The sequence below is a fragment of the Protopterus annectens genome, chromosome 3.part1 (genome assembly GCF_019279795.1).
Source record: "Protopterus annectens isolate FY-2018-M chromosome 3.part1, PAN1.0, whole genome shotgun sequence".
Classification (NCBI taxonomy): domain Eukaryota; kingdom Metazoa; phylum Chordata; order Ceratodontiformes; family Protopteridae; genus Protopterus; species Protopterus annectens.
In genome coordinates, this window is record NC_056732.1 from 1,125,652,481 (window position 1) to 1,125,672,802 (window position 20,322).

General features: G+C 39.0%; 1 protein-coding gene across 1 annotated transcript in view; it reads left to right on the forward strand.

The window, feature by feature from the left end:
- Positions 1 to 20,322, forward strand: part of LOC122797757 (transient receptor potential cation channel subfamily A member 1-like) — a 1,751,748-nt gene that overhangs the window by 1,024,921 nt on the left and 706,505 nt on the right. The window contains exon 22 of the mRNA XM_044066281.1: positions 3,687 to 3,856. Coding sequence (XP_043922216.1) covers positions 3,687 to 3,856 — 170 coding nt within the window. The remainder of the gene's footprint in view (positions 1 to 3,686; positions 3,857 to 20,322) is intronic.

Consider the following 20,322-nt stretch of genomic DNA (forward strand, 5'->3'; position numbering starts at 1 on the left):
AGTGTTGCTGGTGCTGTTTGTCTTGCAGATGTGCAAGAAATCCAGCAGAGTTTGGTCTAAGGATGCTTGATATGCTAGGCATAGATTACCTGTAAGAGATGAGTACAGAGACAGGACCTTAAGGTGATCTGTGTAGGATAGGTTATTCATACCTTAGATTCTCCTGCTGAGAAACCTTTGAGGACATTTTAACTGTTAAAAATCCCTGGTTAGCTACATGCCAAGGAGACATTGTACTGAATGATGGGTCTTATAACGGCTGAGTAGAGTGGTTCTATTTCCTCCATGGACCTGTTTGCCATACTCTTGATTATGAGTTTAATGACATAGAATGATTTTCTTACTATCTTGGGTATGTGTTGATCAAATGCCAGATAACTCACCCAGCTAAGTATCAACCCTTATATCGTTAGACAGGTCGCTAACTGGCTCACTGATAGAACACATATAGTCAAAATAGGGGAATCCAGCTCCAGCTGCAAACCTGTAACCAGTGGTGTTTCACAGGGATCAGTCCTGGGAACGCTACTGTTTGGAATCTATTTCTCTGAAGTACACTCAAAAACTATAGGTCTATCACTGACAAAGTTTGCTGATGACTGCAAACTGGGAGTGGTCATAAACTCTCCAAATGATGTCAACATCCTACAAGAGGGTCTTACACAAACAAATGATTGGTGCCAAAGTCATGGCCTTAAACTCAATGCAAAAAAATATATTATCATCCCTTTCAGTAAGAGATCACTCCTACTAACTACCACATAAATAGCAACACCCTAAGTAGGCAATCAGTGGTGTGAGACCTGGCCACACAGGTTGACAGTAATCTTACCTTTGATCACCATGTCTCCACAGTGGTAAGAAGGGCATTCTATATTACTCATCTCATAAGTAAGGGCATTGTCTCCTGAAAAAAAAGAAGTCATAACCTCCTTGTACTCTTCCCTCATCAGGCCAATAATTGAGTACAATGTCCCTTTTGGTATGTACCCCTCCAAGCACTTGCAGCAATTGGAGAAACCACAAAGCTTCCTCACAAGTAAAATTCAAGATCTTCAGCATCTGTCCTATGTGGATCATCTGAAATCACTGTCACTTTATTCAGTTTCATACAGATTATTCAGAGGCGATCTCTGCCTTGCATATAAGGCAGTCTCTGGCCCTGCTTTATTAGAAATGCTGCATATCCACAAGTCAAATTGTACATGGGTTACTCACTCAAAAGACATTAACCTGGTAATTAATAGAACTTGCTGGAGGGACAGATTTATCTCCCAGAGGTCACCACACCTTTGGAACAGACTCCTACTTCATGTCAAACAGACCACCTCACTGGCCTCTTCAAATGCAATCTGGACGATTGGATGGGTAACCGCAAATTCACCCCAGGGATTCCACCTGTGTCTCTCTTGGACACTGGCATTAGGTGCTGATCATGGAAATAAGGGTAGAACTTAGCAAGGCTTGTAAGGGCCACAGAGCCATTAGCCTAGTAACTTCCTATGATCCTATGCTCTGTCTAGATATGTTCCTAAATCCCTAACTATCATGTCAACCCTTAGTGTTTTTTTATCGATGAAGTAATTAGCTTGGGTAGATGATTTCCAAAATACCACTATATTGCATGTCTTTGCAGAGAGTTTTAATCCATGGCTTTTGTACCAATCACGTGTTTGTGTTGGCCATCTTGTAGGATGTTGCTGCCACGAGGGGAATCTATGATAGGTCCCAGTTTACAGTCGTCTGTGAACTTGGTAAGACACAGGCCTTTGACATTAGCCTTGACATCTGAGAAGTATATTTCAAAAGAAACAAGGCCAACATAAAACCCCTGGGTACTCCTCTGGTGACTGGTCTCTTGGTGGAGGTGGTCACACTGATCCTGATTTCTTGGGAGAGCCATTGACTTATTTAGGGATTCATGTCTAGTTCTGAGAATTTGTCACTAATACCTCAGTGGGGTACTGAACACCTTTGCCTTACTAAGGTAGGCAGTATCACCATTTCCCCCTCATCCGTAGTCATGGTGATCTCTCAAAAAATGTCTACTAGGTTCAGAAGGCAAGGCTACCCTTAGCAAAGCCAAACTCAAATGGTTCCAGTGTCTGTAGGTTGCCAATGACCTTGTTGATCATTTCCATGATAATTCATTTCATTTCTTTGCATATTAGACTTGTCAGACTGATGGTCTGTAGTTCCTGTGATATGTTTATGGTCCACCCTTATGAAGAGGGATGACCATCTTGACCCTTCATTCACCTGCCACATAACCTGTTTTGAGGCTGTATTTGAAGAGTGCCTCAAGTAGTCCTGCTACTTCATGTTTTAGGCTATTTAGGAAGCAACTGGAGATATTGTTAGTGCCCATTGAAGCAGTGATTTTGGCCTGCTCCTCCAGGACCTGCTCCCTGTTGATAACTGGGGGAGCTATGCTAAAAGGGATTTCACAGGGTGTAGTGGATAGAGTAGGGGTGAAGTGTTAGAGCTAAATATATCAGCCAGTAGATTTGCTATGTCATCCTGGTTAGTGAAGGTTGTGCCACTTACCACCAGTCTGCATACTGTTGTGTAATACCCTTAAGGTTTGTGACATAACAGAAGAAGGCCTTGTGATTAGCCTTAGCCTGGGAGGCTATTCTGACCTCATAATTGGTCTTGTTGGACTTTATTAGACATCTTAGTTTCTTGTTTAGTTGAATTAGGAGCTCTTGTCTCTGTAACAGCTGCTGTTTCTAATTCTCACCATGATTTTTTTTTCTTTTGTTATATACCCTGTTAAGGTAAGGATTCCACCAGTATGGTTTGTTTTTGGTGCTAGAACTGGGCTTACTTCTGGTAGGTATGGCAGCCTCAATGCAGTCATTTACATGTTTATACAGAATTTCAATAAATAATTCTGCATAAGTAGGTGTTCTTGGAATATGGGGAAGCTGTGAATTTTGACAAAATGTCCCTTAATAGGATGTAGTTTACTTTAAAACAGTCCCAAACTGTTACAGGTTTAGATGGGTTTACTTGGTTGATTTTTAGTTTGAAGGAGACAACTCTGAGGTCCAAATTCACCAATGAGGACATGACTTAGGGGGAGTGCAATGCTCTCTCATGTTGGTGAATACTAGGTCCAGTATGTGCACTATCTGGCCAAAGGTGTTTGCGATGAATTCCACTTAATGTTGTGTCTGTGAGTTAGACTATGTTATGCCTCAGGTATAGTAAATGAGGTTTTAGTATTTTTTGTTGAATTTTAATCTTCCACTTATAATGACTTCAGTGCAATGAAACAACACTTTACTTCAGTATTGTAGTCAGGTAATGCCTGCATGGTATCAGATATTCTATGATACTGTAGTTTTTGATAACTCATCAGTCCTGCTGTTAACCATTTGTAAAACATTGCAGTATCAGCCTTCCTCAGGACATGTCGTCTGAGATTTCTTAGCCATTTTTAAATGATGAAGAGTAGTAATAAATGTCAGCATCAGTTAATTATATATAATGAAGTGCCATATAGTTGTTTAAATTGTTTATAAATAGTAGTGCTATGGACAGTTTACAATCTATTATATGATTTGTGTTGATGAAAATGTGTACCCTATTCCCTGTTCTGCTCAAAAACTGTGACTTGCTGAAAATAGTCAAATGCAGCATTCTATGTGCATGTTTTTTTTTCTTTCCTATTACCGCAGCGCATGAAGTACTTTTATCATTCCTCCAACTTATTAGACTGGATAATATGTGTCTTTTCCATTATTTTTGTCATTCCCGAGTATCTTCCATACCGAATGGAAAAGCAGTGGGAATATGCTGCTGTTGCAGTATTATTTTCCTGGATAAACTTCCTTCTCTACCTGCAAAGGTAAGCACAATGCATTCAGTATGCCAATGTTTTATGGTCAATATCTTACCTAAAAAACATTTCTTTCTTCTTCTAAGCATTGTTTTGTCTGAGCTGCACTGCAGGTATATGCTAATAAATATGAAGAAATATTAACAGCCAGAAATAAACAAATGTCTATGTTTTTCTACCTGACTGAACACTAAAGAAAGCTGACCTATGTGTATACATGTACACACTTAGATGTGTGTTGGGTAGCATTAATACTTCATATTTCTTTTATGGGAAGTACAAGTTTGGGATGTAGTCGTATAGTAATTTTTTAAAACCAGTATATAATTTTGTGGTTCTAAATGTAATGTCTCACAATTCAATGTACAACCTTGATATCCAAAGCATAAGAGAAAATGACAAACTTTATATAAACCATCCTCTGTAATTAACATCCCATTATCACGTATGTATACAGTTACTAAGACATGCAGTTTTGGCTTTCAATATCCTATTAAAAACATCCAAAAGGAATAACAGTCTGCGGTATTATTTTATCCTCAATGTACCATGCAGCTGGTAAACCTTGCCTTACGGTCTCATACAGAATAAAAAGACACAGCAATAACCTCCCATCTTTTAAACTCTGTATGATAAAACATGACACCTGTCTGATGCTAATGGCAATGAGTTTCCCAGTTCACTTGCAGTGAAAATAGAAGATTGTCTCCACCTATGATGAACTCATAAAGAGGTGCTTTGAGAATCTCTCCTAATCTGTTTTATTGGATACTCATATTCATTACCTGAGATCATGCTTATAACATTGCCCAGTAAAGTTTATTCAGGAACACGTGATACTCACTTACACTAATCTTCCACCAAGAAGTTTACAAACATTTTCATCCTACATGTAACTCCTGTGAAAAACTTGGGTTGAGGAAATCTAGAACTATTAAAGGGTTCAATGTTTTAGGTGTTATTGAAACCTTAATAAATATCAGCTTCTGGTCCATGTGTGTCCAGTTGTTTGACCAGTACTGAAAATTTTCTAATCAAGGCAAATCCCTAAGGTTTTCACACATACAGTCTTGAATAATGTGCCTCAAAAAGGGCATAATCCTGAGCCCTAAGTGCAGGATAGTAAAATTTACTGTAACCTCTGGAGAGGGGAGAATCAACTCCTAGTGCATATGATTAGGAGGTGTTACATTTAAAATTAGAAATACTCCATTAGCTTCCACAGACAATCAGTCCTTATTTGGGTGCACAAAAATACCTATCTAAGATTTTATAATCAACCAGTACCTCCACCTGTTTCCCACTGTCTCTGTAACAGTAACTTGGCAGTTAGGGAAGGACAGAAACTTTTTGAAATATGCAGGCAACTATCTGCACAGTCTTACTGACTCCTGTCATCTGCCTCACATCCAGTATGCCATATGTGGGCTGGTGAAGAAATTTTCAAGCATTTTCTAGATAGAGTTGTGCCATTGATGCTCTTAACAAAGGGACAGAAATTCCCAGGTTTCTCTCATCAGTACTTTAGCATCCAAGTTACCTACCTTCTCAAGGGTATAAACTTGTGGAAAACCAGGTGTGCCTCGAAGACTAATGTAATCTAGTCACACTCCTTCTCAGGAGTCTATTCTTCATTTTATTAGTAAGGACTACAGTGAGCAGAACATCTTCGTCCATGCATAATTTGACTTTTGGACACCTTATCTGTATTATAAAAGCAAAAAAAAATAAATAAATAAATTAAAAAAAAGCAGTCCTGCTACATAGCTTACTGATTTCTTACTTGACTACAAGGATCCTCAGTTGTTCACAGTTTTCCACTGCTGGGTCATCATTCCACCTTAACTACTACACAACCCAACCATCAGCAGTTGCCTTATGAGTTCCAATTAAATACCACTCTTCCTCTATGCCTTGCTGCCTTAGCCACCAAGATTTACATCCTTACTGGAACCATCTCTCTCTTTCTAAAATATCTTTGCCACTCCCTTACAGAACATTCCTGTATACTCTATGATCTCCCACTCATTAACTACCACATCACTACCTTGCCCCATCGATGGCTGCTACTGTTACAGATCTGCATTCTTCCTCTCACCTACTGCCATGTCATCATTACTGGTGTCTTCACAGTTCTCACATGTAACTCTGTGCATGTGAGTCCCATACATTGTCCACCTAAATTTATTTATTTATTTTATTTATTGACATTTGTTGACAGAGAAAGTCCACTGTATCGAAGACTCATTTTCAGTGGAGGCCCGGGGTTGGGGGGGGGTGGGGGGGCAAAAACATAATGTAACAAGTAAGAAAAGAAAAATGAATTCACAGGTAGAAGTTGAATTATTAAATACAACAGACAGAATTAATACATAGAATATTGACACATCAGTTTCAAAGTTAATACATAGAATATTGACATGCATCAATTGCAAGGTTATGGAATAAATGGTGTAAGGTCAAGAATACAATGCAAATATAATCAGCCTAAGTTATAACTGATTTACAAGATGATAGGGATGAGGTTAGACCATTTAGTGTAGGAGTTGACACAGAGGTGAAAATGGACTGTGGATAAAATATGGTAATTTGGAAGTGTGGGACTAGAAAAGGATAGAAATTGATGGAAGTTCAAGATAAGTTGTTTGCACAGTAACAGAAAGGTAAATGTCTTCAGACCTTGCTAAATCTATAGTGTCACAGTAGGATTTATCTCACTTCCACTCCTATGCAATGTCATCATTTGCTTCTCCCAAAATTTCAGCTAATTACAGACCACATTCATGGTGAAACTTTGCACCAGATATGGTAACCTGGCTAGTACTTACAGCTGTATTGTGCCTACTCTTCACAGTTCTCTAAACTTATTCATTATAAAAAGAACAGTCTGTAATTTCACAACTTCCAGGGGCTTCCTCAAGTTCTCCCTTGTATCTACCCTGTTTCTTCATTTATGAAAATTCCCAAGGTTTTAGCTTTATATATGCATGTCTTTAATAAGAAACCCAACAAAAATAGAAGAGGGAGAGAAACACGGGACACAGGGAGAACATGAGCCTCAGTTATATAAAACACAAATTAAATTCTCAACAACATTTCAAAGACAGAAAGAGTTAACATGTCTTCAGTAAAACTATTGATATTTAATAAACATAATTTTTCAAAAAAAAAAAAAAAACAAGCCGTCATAAGAACACAAAAACAGCAATTCATAAACAATGCAGTATCTCAAGCTTTACATATATTCCCAAGGAGTAACCAGAGCAAGGAAATGGCAGCTCCAATATTTCTATCAGAACTATGTAAAATGTCCATCGGGTAATATGTACCAAGAAAGCTCCGGCGACCTTTCATCCGGGGGGGTGACCTTCGTCCAAGCTCATGTGCTTATATGAGTTTAAATGTACTCCAAAGGGAAACACTTGATATAAGGCAACCAATCTGAGCAAAGCAACCTAAACAGCTCCATATATTTGCAGTCAATTCTCATGTTTCTTCTCAAGCAGTAGATTAATCCTCCTCAGCTTCATGGCAGGAAAGAGTCACCTGGGACATAGAGAAAAGCATTTGCTTATCTCCATATGTTAGAGATAAGCATATCTGGCAATGGTCAGATAATTCATGAAAATGTGAGAGATCCTAGATAAACTGAAAAAGGAAACATATGATATGTATAATATATTTTAAACATAAAAGAGAAGGGGAAAGGTCAACCCAAGTATGTCACCAGTTTAAAAAAAAAGGTGGGAGAGGAAAGGTGCAGTTCTTACCATAGAAGGAAACGTAAGAAACAGGGCAACAGTCAAAATCATTACCTGAAAAACCTGAGTCCAGATATCAACCATGTGAGACCAAAAAACTCTATCAGTAGGTAAATTCAAATGAGACAATGTATTAGAGGCCGAAGGTATCCCACAATATACTAATTTGTCACTAGAGTCTAAATCAAAAACTGGACTGGCATCCTGAAAACTCATAACCTTCAATGTGAGGTCAGTTGCAGTCTCCTAATTAATACTACCTCATATCATGTATCACAGCTGCATGGGGTAACATTATTAAACAAGACAAGGATGCTGGGTAGTCCTAAGGGTAATTTCAACTTACCCTTATCCAGAGTAGATTAGCTGAGGAAGCTCTTGACTCTCAGTATTGTATCCATAACAAACAAATCTTATTTAAGCTGGCCTTAATTAAAATTATTGGCTGAGAAAAACATTAAGGATTGTAGGCTTACATGCACTCCATTAAATTATACCATCTGCAAGTATCTGACTCGAATATACCATCTTCTAGGCAGCTACAGACCGGCAATCCAAAAAGAAAAACAGGCACGTGAGAAGCTAGCAGATAGAGATTTGGGTAGAGAAATTCACCTCCTCTCACAGTTTTATTCACGGTCATGTCACCCATTTGGACCCTAGACCTTAGAGAGTACCACAAAAAATAAGGCCGATTTTGTCATCATTTTCTAGCTAAACCAAGGTATGTTTTCATAATGGAAGCCGCCAGAGCGTACAGTGTTTTGGGAGTGAATGAACCTTCATGAATGTGATCTTCTGGTCCACAGACATCTAGTTGTTTGGCCAGTGCAGGAAATTTATTGATCAAGGTAAATCCCTAAGGTATACACACACATACACACACACACACACACACACACACACACACACACACACACACACACACACACACACACACATACACACGCACACACACTCATGAGTAATATCCCTCAGAAGAGACATAATCCTGAGCCCTACATGTCTGACAGTTAAATCTATTGTAACCTTTAGGGAGGAGAGGACCATCCCCTGGTGCAAATGAAAGGTCACTGGTGTTGTAATAAGCTAACGGGGCTCAAAGACAGTTCCCATAATGACATCTGCATGGAGATTTATAGTGGTATGACAAGAGGAATTATCAACTTTCAAACAAGAAGGCCAAACACTACTGGACAAATGACAACTTTTCTCAATCAAATAAAGCTGGGGAAAAAGGCAGCTTTACCTGGCACTGCAACAAAGGTAAACGCTGCTAGAAATGCCAAAACTGAAACCTAAAATATCACTAAGATCATTGGACAAAATAATTTTTTAAACCGAGGATGGAAGAAAGGAACCTATACTTTTGGCCAGGCAAACAGTCTAAAACATTTTTGGCATCTATGCTAAAGACAACTGATGGAATAACAGAGCTCACTGAATGAGTAGTTACCCAGAAGACTTTCCTATTACAGGTCCTTGCTTATATACCACTAAAGAGAAACACCTGATCTAGATAAATTAAGGAAGATAAAAGTTTTCTTGAGGCCCATAGTATTGTGATGTGTGTGGTCATTGTTAAGGAAGGCAAAAGGGTGATACTGCCTCAGACATTTAGGGTCTTTAGACAACTTTATGACCCTAGTTACCACATAATTACTCCACAAAACTGAGAAAGTTAGTCAGTCTTTAACAGATGTTTATATAAACTGACCAGGCTCAACAAGTGCTCAACCACCAAAGAATGCAGACAAAGATACAAGTAGACATCCCAAGTTAGTCTATCTGTGCCTCCAGGCTCTCCAGTCTGCAGGGCCCCTAGTACACATACAGATTTTTTTTTTAATCTTGAAAAGACTCCACCTGTTCTGTTCACTGATCAACAGTTATACCAGAAAATGGACAGCAGTCATAAATGCACCTATGTCTGTGATGCAAACAGGTAACCTCTAAATGGTTCATCTCCTAGCCCCATGCTTACACTTATCAAGGGTATCAGAACTCGTCAGAGATTTGGGATGCATGGCTAGGTGTAAAAAGGCACTTGTGACCATTAGCCTAGTAAACACCTATGAACCTGTTATCAAAAGATTTGCACAGTGCAGAAATCTCAGCTGACTTATCACCAAAAATAATGTTTGAGCTGTGAAGAAAAGACAAGTTGATTTTACTATGAATAATTAAGTTATGCCTGGGAAAACCTACAACAAGCCTGCCCTACATACCCATGAGAGAACTTTGTCCTTCACAACCCGCCTAACTTGCATATACTAAATGCACTTTTGCAAAATCACTGAGACAGAGAAAACTACAAAAATGTGACTCTTTTCTGGCAATGTAATAGAACATCACCAACAGTGATTTTCCTTGAGTAGTCCTGATCATTGAGATGAAACTCATTCACTTATATTGATAAGTTAAATCCATCTTAGTTCACACTGCCTCACCAACTTGTTAAAAAAGACTTCCATTTCTCTAGATAATAGGCAAAATGCTTATTCCATCAAGAGGACCAGTAAAAAAAATGTAAAAGCCAGTAAATGCACCATAATCCAATCTTCCAAATGCAGTAGTCAAAGTGGTAAGCGCTTTTGTCCACATAAATCCTGGACTTTATCAAACCTAGTGCTTCACCATTGTGCCTGCTGACATACCTTAACTCATTAACACAATCAGTTAACTCAATTGGTAACCACTCAATTACCAATGCAAAAACATTTTTAACTCCTGAGTTGCATGTGAAGAATATGCTTATAAAAGAAAACAAAAAATATATTTAAATACATATAAAAACAATATGTTACATAACATATTAAAACATGTAAATGAATAAAACACTAGCCAATAACATATGAAAACATGTAGATTTTATTTTATTATTTTTATTTATTTATTTTATTTTACATTTGTTAACTGGGGGTGCCTGACTGAGCCGAAAAGGCCCTTTTTCAGCAGAGGCCCAGGGAGAAAAACTCTGCAAAGAAAAATTACAGACACATTTAGTTATTTAGACATGATCAGTATACACACAAATTACAAGAGACATGTTTTTACAGTGGTATGTGGCACATAAACAGTTACAGTGGAGAGAACAAACAAAAAAATATTTATTTTAAAAATAAAGGTAATTAATAGATTTGTGGTGTACAGCTGAAATTTGGAACATAGGTAGAATACATACATAGTACACAGGTACAGTACATACATTGTAGATTAGCCAATGTTTGTGAGTAAGATTAAAAACAATTATCAAGTGCTCTAGATTTAGTATGTATATGTTATCCGCTTTCACTAGCCTGGGGAGCAATCATGGCACTGCCAACTTTGCTTGAGATGTTGCCTGATGAGGTCTTTAAAGGAGGCTTTGGATGATGTGTTTTGAATGCTAGTAGGGACAGAGTTCCATTTTTAAGCCAATGAAGTACTATATAGTGCATCTCCAAAGCTATTGTAGCTGTTGGTGACTTCTAGTAGTAGTTTGCTTGATGATCTAAGAGGCCTTTTGGCTGAGTGATGTTGTACTAGGTTTTTGAGGGCAGGACACTTATTGGGGAGGTAATAGAATGACAGAGGCAGAGTTGATTGTAGGTTAGGAAGTTGGGCAGTTCAACCCAGTGGAGCTGTCTCAAAGCAGTACAGTGATGAGTTCTATATGAGCAATTTGCAGCAAAGTGGGCAATTCTGTTATAGCAGGCTTCCATTTTGCTTAGTTCAATTTTGTTGAGATTAGTCAGAATCGGAAATGCATAGAGTAGGGTGGATAGAAGTTGAGAGCGAGCAATGGCTGATCTTGTGTTGTTGGTAAGAAATGGTTTGATACGGTAGAGTGCCCCCAGTTTGGCATGTTCTTTTTTAATAGTTAAGTTGAGATGACTATCAAATTTTAGGTGGGAGTCTATGGTTATTCCCAATAGCTTAGCCTGTGCCACTGGAGCAATTGGAGTAGCATTTGTAGAGTAGATAGTGAATTGACTGTTAGTGTTTTTGTTAGAACTCGTTTTAATCATAAGCTGAGTTTTCTTTGGATCGAGGATAACTTGGGCTTGGGTAAGGTAGTTTTCAACACCAGAGAACGCTAGTTGAGTTGTTTGTAGGAGGGTGGGAATGTTTTGTGCAGCACAGATTAAGGTAGTGTCATCTGCATACTGAATTATAGATGCATGCTGTGTGTAGGTATGAGGTCATTTGTGAAGACTGTGAATAGTAATGGTCCTAAGATAGAACCCTGTGGGACTCCTATAGTTATGAGCAGCTGAAGAGAGAGAGAATTTTCACATTTCACAGCTTGGTACCTGTCAGTTAAGTAGCTTTGGAACCAGGTATGAGTGGAATTTGATAGATGATATTGATTTAGTTTGTTTAGCAGGATTTGGTGTGAGACTGTGTCAAATGCTTTGGACATATCCAAAAAAAAAAGAGTTGACACTTGTAGGCCTTCATTTTTGAGATGGCTAACTGTGTCTGTGAAGCAGAGGAGGGCTGTAGTGGTACTATGGGCAGGTCTGAAACCATGCTGAGTAGGTGACAGGATGTTGCTGTCTATGAGATAGTTTAGCATCTAGGTATGGATGCATTTTTCTAGGATTTTGGCCAGGGGGGAGAGTAAAGCAATGGGTCTGTAGTTATTAAGTTCAGTGGAGGTCCCGCCTTTATGTATGGGTGTAACATAGAATATTTTCCAGAGTTTGGGCATATAGTTTTCAACAATTGATCTGTTTATGAGAGTGGAGACTGGGATAGCAATAGCATCTGCTGTGAGTTTCAAGAAATAGTTGGGGAGTAGGTCGGCTGCTGTTGATGAGGTTTTTAGTTTGGAGAGCATGCTTTTGATTGAAGTGGTGGAAACTGTTTTGAGGGTAAAGCTTGTATTAGTGTTATTTGTTTTGGGGGGGATAGTGAGGAAGAAACTGTCCTGTGATACTAAGGATAGAATTGAGTTCACAAAGTGGGAGTTGAATTGTGTTTCGATGGGAACTTTACTGTCAGGGGTGGTTGGTTTGGGGGTAGCCTTTTGGGTGGATTTTAGTAGCTGGTTTACATTTTTCCAAAATTTTGTGGGTTGTGTTGGTATTTAGTTTGTAATGTTGTGTAGTAGGATTTTTTGTCCAGCCTAATGCATTTGTTTGCACGGTTGCGCAGTTCTTGGTACTTAGTTAGGCTTTGTGTTTCTTTGGTTTTATGATAGTAAAGCCAGGCAGTGTCTCTGGACTTGAGGATTTGTTTGGTTTCTTTACTGAGCCAGAGGTTTGTAGAGGTTCTAACCTTGATTTTGCACAATGGAGCGACAGTGTCTAGGTGTTGTAGAAATATTTTGTTGAAATATGCTACAGCCTGGTCAAGTGGGAGGGTTTTTAGGGGTGGGGGTCCAGTCACAGTTACAGAATAAAGTGTTGAGGTCCTCAGGAGAGAATTTTTTTGTGTTTCTAGTGGATATATAGTTAGTGGTTTTGCATATGCTTGTTCTACTTCATATAAAGTATATTATGTTGTGGTCACTTAAGGTGTCTGGGAGACTGCCTGTGTGAGGGTACAATGTGGGGTTGTTAGTTAGGACCCAGTCAAGGATGGATTCCCTTTTAGATTTTTTATCCCATCTAGTTGGAATTTGGACTAGCTGCTGGTAGCCATGGAGATGATCTACAGGTGAACCAATCTAGGTTGAAGTCCCCCAGAATAAGGGTTACTTGTGAGTATGTGGAAGAACACCAGGATAAGAAGTCTTCAAGGCTAGCAGGTATATTACTAGGTGGAATATAGATCACAATTGTGATGATGACCTTTTTAGGGTGAAGTTGAAGTTGTGAGATAAGTATGTCCCAGTTATTGGGGGAGGGGTAGGAGTTTGGTAATTGACGGACAGTTAAGTTGGACTTGTACAGTAAGGCAGTTCCACCCCCTTTACGAAGTAGTCTGTCTTGTCTAATGATATTGTAGCTGATAGGGAGAACTTCTGAGTTAGCTGTGTTTTCATTTAGCCAGGTTTCTGTTAAAGCAACTATGTCTGGAGAGTAGTGTGCTATTGTGGCCTGTAGTTCAGGTATTTTATTTTTGATACTTCTAATATTAATATTTAGCATTAAAAGATGGTTGGTTTTGCTGCTGTTGTTGATTTGTCCAGGGATGAAGAAAGTGGGGGTGTTATGTTCTGACATTTGTGTTGGAGCAATTTGTGTTGGACAGGATGGATTTGGGCCTGGGTTGGGGTGGATATCCCCACTTATGGTGAGCCTTGAGTTAAAATGGTTATATAGATGTTGGAGTTTGGTGAGGAGTGTGAGAAAGTATTGTGTTTTTGTGGAGTAGGAATGAGAGCATATTGGTCCGTTATGTAGTTCTTGAATAACTGTGGGCAGATATTATTATAATGTGTGGTGTCTGTATGCAAGAGTGCATAATGTCGTGCTGTGCTACTAAGTTTAGGGATATTGCTAGAGTGATACCTTGTGGTGTTGTAAAGAATTATGAGAAGAAAGACTAGACTTAGTTGTGTTATAAAGTTTAAGTTGGTTCTAGGTGGGGGGTCTGAATAGGAATTATAGGGTTGCAGTATATGTGGATGGGGAAGTAGTGTGGGTGATGTAAAAAATGCCTAGTGGGAATGAGAGTGATTGGGAGTATTTTGTGTGGAGCAAGTTGGTGTGGTATAATGTGATATGACTTGAGGAGCTGTAATTGGTGGAGGTGATGTGAGGGTGAGCTGTGGGTGTGGCTGTGATTACTATAAATGTAGAGGTAGTGGGGGAGGCGGGTGGGAATAGGGGGCAGGGGAGCGGAGAGAGCCTGAGCATTAGCGAGGGCAAACGGAGCGGGGCAGAGCCAACCAAGACAAGAGAAAAAAGTAAGTATTACTTTACAAATCTGAACACTTTAAACAAATTCCTGAGGTCTAATGGCTTACCAGCAAGCAGAATGTAATTGCTGAAGAGCACTTGTGTCCTGGTGGGAGACTAGAAATGTAAAGATGGCTCCATGCTCAGCAGGATTCTAATATAGATTTTGTATTGAGGGAGGGAGATAGCACAAGGGGTGTAAACCAGGTGGAATGCAAAGAAACCAGAGAGGCAATCAGTGGAAATCAGTGAAGGCCTCAGAGGGGGTAAGTAATAGTTCAAACTACCTGTAAAGTGAAGGAGAGAAGAGACAGCAAAGTTTATTAAGGTTGGGAGGATGTCTTCACATTGACTTGCTGATTAGTAACCAGTTTGTGCACAGATTAGAGTAGGGAGATACATTAGCAATGAAGGGGAATGTATAGAGATGCAAATAAACAGGTGGGCCTCCAAGTGATGCAAACTAAGGCAGAAAGCACTGAGAGGGCTGCTTGATGGTTAATTTAGTCACAGGGATGTGAATTAAATGTATACTGTCTATTGGACAGTTAGGATTACTGTACTAGCGGGGGGGACACAAGGCTACAACAGTCAGTTTTATTAGCAAGCTGAGAACTACTAAGAAATACTGCTAATGTAATAGCTTCACTCTCATAAAACATACAAGTAGAATGCCTGGGTGGACTGACCCTGCTCTTGAGGCTCAAAATGTATATCCTTGTTTAGTTTGCAGTACTGATTCCTTCTTATACTGTATGGGTGGAGTGGTAGCCGCAGACTGCAGATTTGCTTGAGTGTGCCAATAAACCTTCATATTAGGTATTAACATTTTTTACTGTGGCTGCCTCTTTCAAAACTGGTACCAGGGAAACATGTTCATTCATACCTGGTGAATAAATGGTTCCCAACCTTAGTTACCTTTTAACTTCACTACTACTAATCCTGTTACCCCAATCCCCTTCCCAGGGACCCTTGACAACAATTTCTAAAATTCCAAACTTGAACCTAGTCTGCCCGGGACATGCCGATGTGTGTTTATAAAGGGAGTTGTTCATGTATTTATTTGCAATAGCATATAGATTCTCATACATACGCTTACGTAATGCCCTCTCAGTTTTGCCAACGTAAAACCCTTGGCATCCTTGGCAAACACATAAGTAAACTAATCCCTTACTACCACAGTTGCCTTGAACTAAATGAACCCTAGTCCTATATTCACCAACCATCAAAGATGTTTCCTCCAAAATAAATGGGCAGTATCTACATGATCGACATTTCCTGGTCCCTTTGCCTCTGTCATTCTGGGGTAAGGGGTGTTCCAAGTTGAGTTAACTGATTGTGTTAATGAGTTAAGGTATTTCAGCAGTCACAATGGTGAAGCACTAGATTTGATAACGTCCAGGATTTACACGGATGAAAGCGCTTACCACTTTGACTAATGCATTTGGAAGATTGGATTATAGTGCATTTACTGGCTTTTACATTTTATTTACTAGTCCTCTTATTAGAATAAACATAGTGTGGACTAAGGTGGATTTGTTTTTTACTGTGTTTGTTTTTTCCACTGGAGCACTCCATTGTGCTTTGTATTGATAAGTTGCATCCTCAGCCACCTTACTTGATTATAGGTTCATAGGTAAGTACTAGACTAGCTGCCCTTATGGACCATTTTAAGCCTAGTAATTTATTTTCAAAAGGTGAAATTCAAACCTTGTACCTGTAACAAAACACCTTAACCCTTATACCAATCCCCAGCCAAAGTAATTCTGTACAGATTGTACTATATTCAAACTCAGGGGTGTGTGTATGGCAGTCGTACACTTACATCTGTTGCCACAAGAATGATTATTATTAAACAATCTGAAATAGTCCTTTCTTATATTTTAAGATAAATAATAAAATGAACATACTTCCCTACTATCTTAGTCACTCTCTTTAAATTCTTTAACCATTTGGAAAAGAATGAACAATATTAACATCTAAGCCTGTCTGCTAACATGCTGCTAACAACTGTTGTGATCGAAGCTCAGCAGACAGTATAAATGATTTGCAGTCATGTTCCAACATGCATTCTAGAATGGTTGGCAGAAACTGTAAATGCTGAAGGGATTTCTAGCTGCTGTCCCAACTATTTTTGTATTCTGAGGTCTAGAACCCTATTCTTTCATTGAGGAAGCACTTAAAGTGAGTCTGTATTGCTATTTATTATTATGCATTTATTTACATTTGTTTACCGAGAAATTCTGTCTGGACACAGGTCCTTTTTCAGCGGAGGCCCGGGGAGAAAGGCTCGACAGAAAGACATGGTAGATGGTAAACAATAACAATCAAGGTTTGTATACATTAGAGGTGATCATGACATGGAAAAATACAGGAGCAGATTACGTACAATTCAGTAGTAAGCTCTAATTACAGCATTGAGAAAGAAGTAAAATACAGTGCTACAAATTAACTAAACAGTAACTAGATAATAATAATAGACTAAATGAATAACTAAATCCTGGAAGGATTAACAAGCAGTAATAATCTTCAGTTCAGTTTTATAGTGATAGAGGGGATACTCTATCTAAAGCTGGGAAAGGAAAGAAGGGTTGGGGGGGGTTATTAGTTGGGGTTTGGACAAGGGCAAAGCCAGTGAGAACTTAGGTGAGATTTAAGTGCAGTCTTAAAAAGACTGCAGGAAGGAAGGATAGTTATGGTAGTCGGAAGGCTGTTACAAAGCTTGGATATAGCACAGGAAAATAGTGCTTCACCTGCTGAGTTTTTGGCTTTGGTGGCCTTGAGTAGACTTTTGTTGCAGGAGCGTACTGGTCTGGAAGAGTGGTAGGGTTGGAGAATTGTATGGAGCGAAGGAATTTGGAGAGGGTGGTTTACTAGTTTATGAGCAAAGATGAGTTGAGTTTGGTGCAGGAGTTGAGGGAGTTCAAGTCAGTCAAGGTCTCTAAGGGAGACACAGTGGTGGCTGTGCTAAGAGGTACCAGTGGCAAATTTTGTGATTTTATTGTAGCAGGCTTTGAGTTTGTGTAAGTTTGACTGTCTAAGATTTGTAAGTATAGGTGATGCGTAGAGTAAGGTGGAGATTAGTTGGAAATTGGAGATAGAGATTCTTGCTGGTCTGGTGTGATATTGGCAGCTTCTATATAAGGCACCCATTTTTTTGTGAACTTTTTTTATTGTTAGTGATATGTGGGTGTCAAATTTGAGATTATTGTCAATCTGTACACCAAGTAGTTTTGTGTGAACTGTTGGTGAAATGGAGGTATTATCCTTGGCTTAAATAGTGAAGTGTGTGGTGTTTGAAGTATATTTGGAGGAGTGGAAGACGAGGAGTTTGGTTTTATTTGGATTGAGGAGAAGCTGGGAATTAGATAGCCAGCTTTCAACTGAAGAGAAAGAGTCTTGGGTAATCTGTTGGAGTTCTGTTAGAGTTGGGGGTGAGCAGATGAGGGTGGAATCATCTGCATACTGTATGAGAGAGACATGTTTGGTGGCAGTGTGCAGATTATTGGTGAAAAGGGAAAAAATAGTGTGCCAAGGATGGAGCCTTGGGGAACCCCGAGAGTAACAGGGAGATGAGTGGATAGATTGTTGTCCCAGATGACTGATTGCTGGTGGCCTTGTAGATAGCTGTGGAACCAGTTTATGGCTGGTATGGAAAAAGAGAGGTCAGGTAGAACAGAGAGTAGTAGATTGTGTGACGCAAAGTCAAAGACTTTAGATAGATCCAAAAATACAGCAGAGGAAAGAAGGCCATAGTTTTTGTGATGGAGGATAGTGTTGGTGAAGGAGAGGAGAGCAGTTGTCATGGTGTGATCTAAAACCATGCTGGGTATTGGAGAGGAGATTATTGTTAAGGAGGAATTTGGAGACCTGTGAGTTGATGCATTTTTTGAGTATCTTGGAGAGGGGGGAGAGGATGGCAATGGAGAGGTAGTTAGAGAGATCAGTGGAGGGGCCACTTTTGTGATGGGGGGTGATGTGTGATATTTTCCATAGCATGGATACATAGGATTCAGATATGGAGTGGTTGATTAATATGGAAATAGGATAAGCTAGGACATCAACTGCTATCTTTAGGTATTCAGCGGGCAGGTAGTTGGCTGCTAATTTTGTGGGTTTTAATTTTGTCAGAATTCTTTTTATGTAAGAGGTGGGTACTGTGGAGAGAAAGAAGGTAGGGAGGAGTGATTTTGGGTTGGGTGAGGGGGAAATTAGTGTAGGTTAAGTGTTTTTTTGTTAGTGTTTGTTGTTGCTGTTTATAAAGGGTTAGAAAATGGCCAACCTGTACAGGGTATTAATGTACAAGTAATGCCTGGTTAAAAATCAGTCTGCCACTTTATGGCAGCATATCAGACTGCTGTGGAGCTTGGACTTGGAAAAAAATAATGGCCGCCATTATTTTACGCTTGTTAAGTAGTGGTTCTGCTGTTTAGCGAGCATAAAATGTAAAAAAAAAAAAAAGGGAGAGAGAGAGAGAGACTGTGTGTGTGTGTGTGTGTGTGTGTGTGTGTGTGTGTGTGTGTGTGTGTGTGTGTGTGTGTGTGTGTGTGTATATATATATATATATATATATATATATCTATCTGTGTGTGTGTGTGTGTGTGTGTGTGTGTGTGTGTGTGTGTGTGTGTGTGTGTGTGAAAGTGGAAGGGGCTGTGTATGTGTGTATGAGAGACAGAGAGAATAGACTCTATGCAAAATTGTTGCGTTTTACTTACTGATTTATTTTATAAGCACTATATTATTTATTTTATGTATTTTTGATGTAAAATGCTTCCTTCAGCACCATTAGCATATGCTACAGTAAATTTAAAGCATTAGGTGGCTGAATTATTTTACATAAAAATATGTAAAAAAAATAATAAAGTACTTACAAAAATAAATAAGCAAGTAAAACACAACAATTTTACAGCAAGCTCATTCTCTAAGAGCAATAATGCCCTCCAGGGTATATGTTAATGTGTAATTAATGCCCTTCCAGGAGTGTAGAGGCCTTCCGCTGACCCCTGGTCAGGCATTAATAAGACATTAACACACACCCTGGAGGGCATTATTGCTTGTTTATGACCCACCTCATGTCTAGTATAGATGTCATTTGCTAAGGCCTATAGCTTCCTTTGGAAATCAAGGGAGAGAAGTAAAAACTGAAAAGTTCTTCTATGGAAATATATCTTCCTATGCATCACAGATGGCACAAAGCACTGTAAACAAGCAACTGTCCAAAAGAGGAGATAGTGAAACTCTGGGAAAAGTAGGCTTCGAGTAGATCTTGCTGCATATAGAGTTTTTCTAACCATCAATATGTGTGGGAGATGAGTATCTACAGGTGATGCTACCTTTAACATCAGGGGAGCTCAAGTCTGTCAGATAGGGATTCTGGCACATACAATTAAGCATTTTAGCTAAAGTTGCTAAGTATCTAATGATAGCACTATTGGAAGCAGCCAATGAAGTGAATGAATTCAAGGCTGCAACATCCACTAACATACCCTACAGAACCTCTTTTATTAAAGTATAAACCTTATGAATTGTAAAGTATGAACATTAAAATGCAAAATGCAATTTACCCACAGGAGGAAATCACCCAGTTCACATTATTCCTATTAGGTATGCATACTTCATTACTGAAGGTGTTAGCCTGATGAAGGAAATGGTCCCCATCAAAGAATTGCTATTCTTTGCTGATGCCTCCTCCTATGAGAGGAGTGTACCCCATGTTAAAACCTGATCAACTAAGTTTAATGTGTTCTTAACAGTTAATATAGGTCCCCTTTAATCAGAAGATGACAGCTTTCATGTTATTAAATGTTTAATACATTGGGAAAGAATGTGTGTATGTATTGTAAATCAAATGTAAGCTATTAAATCAAAGCCAATGATA